Source organism: Crocuta crocuta, unplaced genomic scaffold (assembly GCF_008692635.1).
Source record: "Crocuta crocuta isolate KB4526 unplaced genomic scaffold, BGI_CrCroc_1.0 scaffold130, whole genome shotgun sequence".
NCBI lineage: Eukaryota > Metazoa > Chordata > Mammalia > Carnivora > Hyaenidae > Crocuta > Crocuta crocuta.
This window is the reverse complement of record NW_027527920.1, coordinates 14,822,505-14,834,863: the sequence shown is the minus strand read 5'-3', so window position 1 is coordinate 14,834,863 and position 12,359 is coordinate 14,822,505. Positions and strand designations below refer to the sequence as shown.

General features: G+C 35.1%; 1 protein-coding gene across 1 annotated transcript in view; it reads right to left on the bottom strand.

Annotated features, from left to right (window-relative positions):
* The window catches only part of ADAM10 (ADAM metallopeptidase domain 10), a 132,503-nt gene that overhangs the window by 32,641 nt on the left and 87,503 nt on the right, over positions 1–12,359 (bottom strand). Inside the window, exons 6-8 of the mRNA XM_077747905.1 lie at positions 8,452–8,598; positions 5,615–5,707; positions 2,163–2,346 (exon numbers count right to left, since the gene is read on the bottom strand). Coding sequence (XP_077604031.1) covers positions 2,163–2,346; positions 5,615–5,707; positions 8,452–8,598 — 424 coding nt within the window. The remainder of the gene's footprint in view (positions 1–2,162; positions 2,347–5,614; positions 5,708–8,451; positions 8,599–12,359) is intronic.

The following is a 12,359-nucleotide window of genomic DNA, read 5'->3' as shown; positions in this document are numbered from 1 at the left end:
TCTTACAAGATACCTACCTGAACAGTACTCCTCAAAACTGATAAGGCCATCAAAAACAACAAAAAAGAAAAAAAAAAAAAGTCCAAGAAACCAAAACAACCAAGAAAAGACTAAAGAGACATAACTAGTAAATGTAATGTGGTATCTTAGATGAGATCCTGGAATAAAAAAGAAACCTTAGGTAAAAACTAAAAAAAAAAAAAGTGAATCAACTATGGACTTCAGTTATCAATAATGAAACCATATGTTTGTTAACTATAACAAGTGTACCATACTAATTTAAGCTGTGAATAATATGGGGGAAGAGGGTATATAGGAACTCACTACACCATTTGCAGAATTTTTCTGTGAATCTAAAACTGTCCTAAAAATTTAGCCTATTTTTGCATTTATAGACATGAAGCTATCTAAAGATTAAAAAGAAAGAAAGAAAGAAAATGACCAAGCTCCTTCAGGAGCATTACATTCTTAAAGAATACAAGTCTGGAGTTGAAAATGTAAAATGACAGGAAGTTTCTGGTTTACAATCATCCAATCATTTGCCCAGGAGCAATTCTGTAAACAAGTTTCTTTAGAGACAAAAATATGAATATGGTAGTTCTCCAACTCGAGTGTGTATCAGAATCATCTGGAAGGCTTTGTTCAAAGACTGCTAGACTCCACACCTAAAGTTTCTAATTCAGTAGACCTGGGTGGGGCCCATGAATTTACATTTCTAATAAGTTCCCAGATGATGCTGATGCTGCTAGTCCAAGGAATAGACTTTGAGAATCACTATATTAATGGTAATTTACAACAAAAAAATCAAAAGCATCCCTGAATTTTTATAGTACTCACTAATGAACAAGTAGAAGAAATCATAAACTTTGTAATAAAACCATCCAACTTATTCAAGGAGAGGAAAAGAAACTTCAAAATATAAAAGTGATAAAACGTGAAATTATCATAGAAAAGAATTTGTAAAATCTGCTGACAATACAAGTAATACAAAACCAGGATGGATCAACATTAGAGACAAATATAAATCTCCAAAAATACTGTACTATGATATATAAAATCCGTGACATAAACTTGCACCTTAAGGACATTATGAAAATGTGGAAGACAAACAAAAGAAATTTTGAAAATTGTAAAAGAATATTCACTGCTGGCTTTAAAAAAAGGAGCAAAAAATATAAAGCTAAAATATAGTACCACTTAAGATGTTAAAATAGGCATCATAAATCAAACAATAAACTAATAGGAATAGAAAATAAACCAGGAGTAGAAAAGCTGGCCTTATCCTACATAAAGCAGAAGTTGCTTCTTTTAAAAAGATAGAAATGGTATTTCAGAAGAAAGAAATATTACTGTATATTTCAAAAATGACAAACCACTGATCGAACTCTATATGGCCAAATCTATATTCAAAGAGTATGGGATTGTTTTTACTCAATCTTTCAATTAATAAATTCATATTTCTCTAGAGCAGGCTGCTGAACTTACTACAAATCACAGACTCTCCCACCCCCACTGCAATGGGAAGAGGATCTTATCCCAGCTTTCTTAGCAACAGCAGCTTTCATGGCTATGGCAGAGACCCCAGCAGAGTGTAGGCCCAGGTGCTGAGGGCAGCGGAGCTGTGGGTACTGGCGACTGCTGCTTACATCTCTTTTCAGGTGACACTTCTCTTTTGTTAAAATAAAGACTATAAATAAAATAATAATAAGAGCAGTCTTTCTTTTCTTTCTACCCACTGCTCCTGACAGAGGTTTCTCTGCTCTCTATAGGTCATTCCAGAACAGAAGCAAGAACACAGATTTCCCCTTGTAATTCTAAGGCCCTCTTTCCAAGCAAAAAAAAATTTTTTAATTAATAATATTAACTTTTATGAAAAAATTAATATTTCATTTTGTTTTCAAAAATGAGTACTTTTTTTGTCCTAAAATTAATTATTTCAGCCACTGAATGTACCAAATATCAGGATATCCCCTTGTTGGTACTCATGTCAAAATAAAAAGCTGCTTCATCTATTTTTATTACATCATGCTTGCCTAACTCAAGTTGTGTAATTAAGATATTGTACGGGCATCAGGTTCTCCTATACTTTTGTAAAAATCAAGTTGCCCTGAAAACTGGTTTTTGTTTCAAGCATTAAGTCAAGACATAGTTAAATAAACTACCTGAAGGTGCTCCAACCCAAGCCAGACCAAGAACACCATCATCAAAATCTCGGTCTGTGAAGACATAGGCCAAACAGTAGTCATCATGATTCTGCTCAGAATTCAATTCCAGAAACTTCTCCACACCAATATTTGGGAAACGAAAGGGATTTGTAGGGTCCTTCTCATCAGCAGTTGTGTTGATCTAAAATCCAAAACAATCATTTAAATAAACAATTAATGTTAGCAGAGCCTTCGTGTAAAGTCATTGCTCCCCTTCTTCTGCATCCACCTGAACAATATGCTTGGGACCCAAAGGAAATCAGGCCTGAATTAAGGCTTCTACAACTCTTCCCACTGCTGCCATCCCCTGAGCTGATTATAGAAGCTGAAAAGAAAGGCGGGAAGCAGAGTTGGAGAATTAAAACTGAGCATGTTAAATTTCTGAGCAAGGTTTGTCCAGATTGCTGAACACTGAACCATTCTCTCTGGGATGGAAAAACAAGTTCTACTTGAAAGCAAAAATTCTAATAAAGGAAGTACAGCTTCTCAAATTTAATCATCTGAGTAAGTCTCTTTTAGTACTAATCTCCTACACATGGTAGAAAATATAAGGATATAAACCCCTAAATTTTAGCTAATTACTAGAACATAACATAGATCAAACCCAAGACCATCAAGTCAACAAACAAATCGTTTTCTTGGTTCTCCTTGCCTAAAATCATAGTAGTCAAGCCCAACAAACTGCAAGTTCAACTGTTATTCCGTGACTGTGGGCAAGAAGTGTTGGGTTTTGTTTTTTTTTTTAATGCCAATTCTCTTCTCTTACTGTATCAAGCTGAGTTCCTCCAGAATATTTCTTATGATGCTTAGCTACTACTATACTCCTAGTGTAGTTTCCTCCTTCACAATCTGAAGAATAATCAGTTCTGATACCAAACTTCTACTAAACAAAAGCTTTCATTAGGTCTCTTTTCAGAGACCCTTGCCTATCTTGTGAAGTCCTAGAACAAACTGGCTTTCCTCAAGTAAGTGAGAGCATTACATACAGAACTATTGATAAAGAATAAAAAGGGATATCTATGAAAGTAAACATTTTTTAGAAGGCAAACCTCATCCTATTGAAAATGTTGGTAGTAAAGGGAGAAGATAACAGTTGATAAAATGAGAATGTTAGGTTGTTTTAGGATCCACACCGTTCAGTAAAACCAAGAGGCTTAGAAAGAATTGCAAAAGCACTACTGAGGGCAACTGCCTAAGGATAGATTTCAGAACAGCCGATTTATCTACTAACAATTAACTAAAAACTATCAGTAAATTGTAGCAACATGGATAGAATTTGAAGGTGTTATGCTGAACGAAATATAAGTCAGGCAGAGAAGGACAGATACCATATGTTTGCACATATAGGTGGAATAGGAGGAACTTAATGGAGGACCATGGGGAAGAAGGGGGAAAATAGTTGGGGAGAGGGTGGGAGGCAAACCATGAGAGACTCTTGAATGCTGAGAACAAACTGAGGTCTGGTAGGGGTGGGAGAGAGGGGAAGGGAGGTGATGGGCATGGGGGAGGGCACTTGTGGGAATGAGCACTGGGTGTTATATGGAAACCAACTTGACAATAAACTATCAAAAAATAAAAGGAAAAAACCTATCAGTAATGGTCATCAAACATGAAAAATTCCAAAAGCAATCATATTATACATTGTAAATAACCCATGCTTAGAGACATGCTATAAATGGCTTTTCCCACCCGTCAAATGAAATTCCTTGATATTTCTGTAATATTGGCTACAAATAAAAATTGCATCTAAATTTTAGGTACCTATATTAAAAATGAGGTAATTCTTAAATATTGGTATGAACTTCAAATTAATTAATGGGTCACAAGGAATCTTCAGCAGATGATATCTGAACTAAAATTTAAATCTCAGCTAAAAACCTGAAAACAATAAACTGCCACACCAGCCATTCATATGCATGCATTCCTTCAGAATGCAAATCATTTTACTCAGAAAAAAAAAGTGTTTCACTACAATTTGTTCTGGTATTTTCTTTTCACTACTTTGCATTTTTAGCTGATAAGAACAGATACCACATTTGATCTTGGCCAAGAAGCATTCACTACTTTGCATTTTATTGCTTTGCCTACTAAACAATACTTTTACTTGCTCATTTTAGGGTTTAAATTGTTCTCAAAATACATGAAAGGAACTGATTATGAACAATTCTTACATTATTTATCTACAAACCACATTTCCCCTTTAACTGCAATTTAACATTTAATCGTACTACTAAGTAAGGATCACTTTTATCTATACTAATATATTACATCCATGAACACAAATTATAATTTAGTCAACTATATTTGAAGAAAGTTAGGAGTACAAATATTAAGAAAACCTGTGGCAAATACTTTTGTAAAATAATTTTTTTAATTCAGGTTGCTTATCTAGTTTACGAATCCATATTCTTAAAAGCTATACACATGGAAAGAATTCACATTTTGAAACAAACAACCCAATTTTGTTAGTAATTTGATATCTACTTATTTAAATTTATAACATTAAAACTAATCATCAGTGACCCTGTAGCTCTGGGTGAACATTTCTCAAAATGTGTTCTACATTTATTTGGACTTTCAGTTGACATTAATACAGAAAAGTTTCCATGGTCAAATTATTTTTGAAAATCATGAGTTTCAGGGAACCTGGGTGGCTCAGTCAGTTAAGCATCTAACTCTTGATTTCAGCTCAGGTCATGATTTTACATTATAGTTCATGGCATCAAGGCCCTCAGCAGGCTCCACACTAACAGCAGGGAGCCTGCTTGAGATTCTCTATCTCTCTTGCTCTCTGCCCCTCCCTTGCTCTCTCTCTCTCAAAATAAACATTAAAAAAAAAAACTGAGTTTCTCTCCTGAAGGAGTTCTCAAAATTTGAGATATGTTAGTGTGCGCTGTAAATTGACAAGAAGAAGGTACAGTACTAAGTGTTTTTCCAACTTCCAATTTTATTTAGCCATTCCATCTATCTTTCCCTCCCCTGGAGCACCAAATGGGACACATTCTGAAAAATCTTAAGAAACTGGAAAATGCTATCAGGGTGGAAAAAAGGTCAAGTACTATACCTGTAGTTATTGAGAAGCTAGGGCTTTCTAACTGGTATATTAATCAGACAGACAGAATACAGTCTGACTGTAACCTCTTTTGCAGTATAATTAAAGCCCTATATAGATCATAAACCCAGGTATCCCTGTGTGTGTGTGTGTGTGTGTGTGTGTGTGTGTGTGTGTGTGTGTATGAGAGAGAATATGCAAAAGCCAAGAGTAAAGACAGACCAAATAAGTAGTACAATATAAACTATTAATGCATAAATATGAAGTAAAAAGCAATTATTTTTCTTTTTGTAAATATGGTCCTTATTGTCTTAATAAACAAACATTGAAAAAAAATTTAAATAAAGGAATTCCTTACTCTTATTCGTTTCACCATGAAACTGATGTTACGGATTCCAGAGAAGTCTGTGGTCTGGTAAATTGTATCAATTGCTTTAACATGACTGGAAATCTATAGATTTAAAGAAAGAACAGTATTTTAGAGGCAATATAAAAATGTGAAAAAGACTGAATTTCCATCTCCCAAATCAAGAACTATTCATGTTCTACCACACTCAAATTTCCAAATGCGTACATCACACACTGGATGAAAAGATGAAACAGATTAATCAACTAGGGCTGAGAGGGGAGATTCTGTGCCTTTTCCAGACTCTTCCCCAGCCACCCCCCCCCCAAAAAAATGCACTCTTGCTTCAATAATATAAAGCTTTGTTTCCTCAATCAATCCTGCAATGTCAGACCTCCATGCCTTTTCACATGCTATTTCCTTATGCCTACAATATCTTTATTTATCCTTCAGGCTTATTTCGAATATCTCCTATAAGAACCTCCCTAATAATAATCAGGACACTCAGTCATGCTCTGACTTTAGACTTTCTATTGCTGCACTAGTACACATTCTCTAAGTTTTGCTGACCACTTACTATATACTAGCACTGTTTTAGGTGCTAGGAATCTAATGACAAACAAATAGAAAAGGTCCTTATAAATTTACAAAGATTTATTCCAGAGGAGGAGGGAAGTGAGGAAGTAATACAAACATAAATAAGATACATTCAGATTTGGTGAATTCTAGGGGCGCCTGGGTGGCTCAGTCAGTTAAGTGCCCGACTTCGGCTCAGGTCATGATCACACTGTTCATGAGTTCGAGCCCCACAATGGGCTCTGTGTTGATAGCTTAGAGCCTGGAGCCAGTTTCAGATTCTGTGTCTCCCTCTCTCTGGCACTGCCCTACTCATGCTCTGTCTCTCTCTCAAAAATAAATTTAAAAACAAATTAAAAAAAAAAAGATTTGCTAAATTCTAGGAGGAAATTAAACATAGTGATAGAACATAAAAGGCTTCTCTGTTTATCTACCTGACTCCCAACTAAACTCTCTGGCTTCTAAACTACTTTCCCATCTTTATATATAAAAAGCATTCTAGCTACAATTTATGTAAAAACATGTATATATACTTTTAAAACTATTTTCAAATAAATTATACAAACACAACATAGTCAGGTGGGAGAATTAACAATAATAATTTCAGAAGTAGCCCAGGTTGCCAAAGTGTTAAAGAAAGTCCTAACAGTGCTGACAAGGTCTATTATAAATTCATGCTATCTAACCTCAGCTTGGCCTAGTAATAATCCCTTATCAGATTGTTTCTTCTCCATTTTAACAGTAGTAGTTCAAACATTCCTCCACAGATGCTTCATACTTTACTGAGAGTTTGTCTTGATTTCCCCCTCCCTCATTACCTTCAAATTTTTCTGTCTTCATCCATTTCTATCTTCCTCAAAGGGAAACTTTTCTTTATTCCTGATCCCATTCCTTATTGGCTGGACTTTCAAGAACATTGTCTCTTATCAATTTTTCCTCTTGTATCTTACACTGCTTTTCTACTGGATCATTTTCCTCTTCCTATTCCCTGTCCTTTCACCCCCAAATATTCCAGATTCTTTCTAAACCACCATATTTTTTTCTATTTTTCACATTTCTTAAAACCCTGATGATTTGATACATATATACATTATGAAAGGACTCACCCTATCTATTAAATTAACACACTGTAGTCATTCTTCATTCTCTTTGATATCTCTACAATATGATATTTTGTTTTGAAACCTCTTTCTTCCTTGGCTAACCCCAGTTAATCTCCTACAGGTTTAACTATTATATTTTCCCCCATAGTTTCTCTTCCTCATCCTAGTCACTATAGAGATAGTATCCCTCTGTTTCTTCCCTTTTAATTTCATTTTCTCCCCTTATTTGAACTATATCTTTTGTACCTGAATATTCTATGCAGAAAGCTTAAGGTTAGGCTAACCTCTTCCCAAACTCCAGGTCTACATTTTCAATATCCTAAGGAATGACCATTTGGCTTTTAAACACATGTAAAATTAATCTAGTCAACACCACCAAAATGAGCTCATCATTTATACTACAGGCACCTGAATCCTCCTAGTCTCAAATTTGGAGTCAAAATGCATCATCAAACTCACACTGGGAATCTTCAACAGAAAGGCTATGTTACATGGTTATCTCCAAAAACGTTTTACTTTATAATAAGTGTTGAAAAGATACAAATGCAAATAACACAACTCTGAAAGTATGAAGTAACAAAAAAAAGTGCCACATACAATGGGAATACAGAATAGAAATTAAATACTTCTTATTGGAAGGATTCCTCTACTCTTCCATTCTTTAGGACCACAATTAAACATTCAATCCTCTTACTCTTAAATATAGAGAACTGAGGGTTGCTGGAGGGATTGTAACTGGCGGGAAGGGCTAAGTGGGTAAGGGGCATTAAGGAGGACACTTGTTGAGATGAGCACTGGGTGTTACATGCAGGGGATGAATCACTGGATTCTATTCCTGAAATCATTATTGCACTATATGCTAATTAACTTGGATGTAAATTTACAAAAACCAAATAAAAATTTAAAAGAAAAGCAAACTCAATCCTCTTTACAAAGCTAAACTCCAGTGCTATCAAATTTCTGAAATCATTTTTTACATTCAGCTTTGGATGATTCTAAAACATCCTAACTGGTCTTTGAGTCATCTGTGTACTTCTACTTATTTTATAATTATTAAAAATATGTACTTCTTTTTTTTTTCTTCAAAAAAGAGATATGCCATAACTTTGGTTGCACAGGTATAATGAAGCAGTATGAGAACTCCTAAAATAGTAGCAAGATTATAAATACCTGGGCAATCACAGCTTCTCGTGTTCCATAATATTTGAAGAACAGATGATCAGTCTGAATATAAAGCTGACAAGTATTTCTTTCAGCTGAAGTTGTACGTTTTTTCCTCAAGTGTTCTGGACCATTAACAGCATGTTCTTGGGGTGTCTATATTTCAAAAAAAGAGTCATTTCTGATAATTAGTATGCTTCACTATTATAACTTTATATAGCTAAGAATACACATTATGTACAATTTCATATTCTGCTTTATTATGTAACACCATAGGTATTCCCCCACACTATACAAATTCTTATAAATCTCAGTCTCATGACATTCCACTGTACAGATGATTTAAAATTTATTCAAGCAATTCACTTTCACCACCTAGGGAAACTGTCATTATCTCTGATGCCCTCACATTAGCCCAAGCTACCATCATTTATTACCTAGAGACTACAATATCTCTACTCATATCCACTACTGGCCTTCTCTCTATTCTCCAAACCACCATCTTTCCAAAGTGCCAATTTGCAAATATTACCCACCTGCATAATATATTTCAATGGCTTCCTACTGCTCTAAGGATAAAGCCCTAAATGCTTTACACGTGCCACCATATCAACACTGCAATCTCTGCTTACCTGCCCAGTTTCTTCTCATTCTATATTATTTCAAAGAGACACTCTACCATATAACTCACCCTTCGTTCTCTGTGCTACAGCTAAACAGGACTTCTTTCCAATCCTCCAACACCGTCTGTCTCCAGCCAGTCTTTGCACATGCTACATCTGCCTCTCCTAACCTAGCTAACTTTTTCCTTCAGACCCATCGATTATACCACCTTACAGAGCCATTTACCTATGTCCCTTCCATAGTGTAACCTTACAGTATATTGTGTGGTCATTGGTTTAATTTTTGTCCCAGCACACCATTACTTCAACTAGAACAGGAGCTCCAGAAAGAACAGTCTCTGTGTTTGCTTCTCTCTATACTGCCATCACCTAACACAAAGTTGGCAGGCAAACAGGAAATACTCACTAAGTATTTATTAAAAGAATTAACACTGCTATTGAATCTAAGCACTTAAACATTTGCTGACATTTGAGGACTCCATTTTAAATGAGTTTTGATGACACAGTTATGAAGAATTTGAATTAAATTAGATTTGGGGCACCTGGGTGGCTCAGTTGGTTAAGCATCCAACTTCGGCTCAGGTCATGATCTCACTGTTCATGGGTTTGAGCCCAACGTTTGGCTCTGTGCTGACAGCTCAGAGCCTGGAGGCTGCTTTAGATTCTGTGTGCGTCTCTCTGTCTGCCCCTCCCCTGATTGCATGTGCGTGCTCGTGTGCGCACTCTCTCTCTCTCTTTCCTTCTCTCAAAAAAAAACTAAAACATTAAAAAAATTTTTTTAAACAAATTAAATTAGATTTTAAGCCACAATTCCAAATTTACACTTACATTTCATACTTTCCTTCTCCCTGGAGAACTCCATGTTTAACTATTCTCTCAGTTACCACCTTCATTTTGCTTTTTTCTATTTTCACTGAGTATAGCATTCTAGAATGGTCGTTACTCAGCTTCAGCACTCTCCACTCTCTTCTGATTTCAATGCTCTCCAACAAAAAATGAACTGTCATTTTTACTGTTGCTTCTTTGAAGGTAACTACACTTTTTTTCTACTGACTGCTTTTAAAAAGATAGTAACTTTTGGTTTTAGACTTTTCTAACAACATCCTAGGGTGTTATTTTCATTATAAAGTATTTATCATGCTCTAATTACAGGGCTTACCAAAATTGTTGATATCCTGTCATATTTGGAAAATTCCCTGTCATATCTGTCCCTATTTCACTGTCATTTTTTCCCTCCTGTGAGATCCATTATACATAAGTTATACCTTCTTAATGAATCTCCTATCTCTTTTCTGTATTTTTTTTATCCTTTTGCTTCTGAGTGGTTCATTCTGTTTTCTTATGATATACCATCCAGATCTAAATCCATCAAATTCTTAATTTCTGTTGTTATATTTTTCAATTCTAGAATTTCCATTGGACTCTTTCGTCCATTTTCAGTTTTCTGCTGAAATTTTAAATTTCATCTTTATGTACTTGAGTATATTAAAGTCTATATCTGTGTCTGATCATTTCATTACCTGAAAACCTTTAGGTTGTTTACATGTCTGACATCCTCCTGGAATGTAAGCCCTTTGCAGGTGTATACTCTATGCCATTTATTTTTGCATCACTGATGTTTGGTATACAAGTTTTCTCCTCTTGTTCTTCCATCATGTTGTCTCATTTGTTCACATGCTAATTATTTTTAACTGAGTGCCAGACAATGTATACGAAAAACCACAGATAGAATTTTATGCTTCTGCCAATGGTATCTTTCTCAAGAGAAAACTTATTTTTGCTTCTGGCCATCACAGTTAGGCTTGATGTACTACTAATCTTGGATCACTTTACTTTAATCAGAGATTAAGCAGCTGTGATGTAAAGCTGTAATTCCTGTGATGGGAAGAGGTAGAACAGTTTTTTGAACCACCCTTAATTCCAGGGGTAGCCCTTCAAGATCCAAATCTAAAGCACTACTGAGAAAGCCCCAAGTACCATTTTTATCCTTAGCCTCAAGAATCTGGAGAGTTTTGCCCAGCTTCTCAATCTCTCAGCTATTTTATCGGGAACTGGAAGACACAGCTGGAGAAAAGGTAGACCCAAATGCCATGCTCATTTTTCTAGTCATCCTCGTTATTTCCCTAAGATCTAGCCCCATAATTCTTCATAACCTTGTTCTCTCCCCAGCGCCTCCAAGCCAATAAACAAACACACACATGCAGGCACACATATAAACATGCACATATGTACTTCTAAAATATATATTTTTTAAATTTGTATCTTGAGACTAGAGTGATTTCTATTAGCAGTTCTAAACAGGAAAAGGATTACTCTGTATCCTGAAAAGAATTTTGTGTTAATTTTATGTATTCTGAATGTTGCCGCAAAGCTTATAACTGTCTTCATTTCAAGGTGTCTTTTACTCTTAATTTTCATATAGTAAAATCTATCAAATTGTTTATAGTCAAAAGATTTTATGTCATATTCTAAGAGCTTCTCTACCCCAAAATCCAAAATATTTTAAAGTATCTTTTCAAATGATTTGCCCATTTTTAAATTGGAATTTGATGGATTATTTTAAGTGAGTTATAATACTTCTTTGTATATTCTGGAGAAGCCTTTTGCCAGTTAGATACACCAGTGACATTTTTTTACAGTCTCTGGCTTTTTACATTTTCTTAACTGTATCTTTTGAGAAGACTTTAATTTTGACAACATCCAATTGATAAAATTTGTAGAGTGGGTATTGTTCTAAAAAATATTTATTTTTGGACAGAGAGAGAGCACTCAAGCAGAGGGAGAGGCAAAGAAGGAGGGAGAGAAAATCGCAAACAGGGTCGATGCTCAGCTCAGAGCCTGATGCAGAGCTCAAACCCATGAACAGTGAGATCATGACCAGAGCCAACGTTAAGAGTCGGATGGATGCTCAACCAACTGAGCCACCCAGGCACCCCTAGGGTGAGTATTTTTGTATCCTAAAAAATTGTTCCCTGCGCCAAAGTCACAAAAATTTCTCCTATGTTTTCTTCTAGAAGTTTGTTTTAGCCTTTAGTACATAAATTTATTATCTACTTTCAGTTAAATTTTGTACAAAGTGTTAAGTGTATAGGTTGAGATTTGATTTTTTTTTCCATATGTATATCCAATTAATTATGCCAATACCATTTGTCAGACTGCTCTTTCCTCCTTTAAATTACCTTAGGACTTTTGAGGAAATCAACTGACCTTATGGACTATTCTGTTCCAGTGATCTAACCTTAGGTCAAGAGGACACTATCTTGATTACTAGATTTATAGTAAGTCTTAAAATCA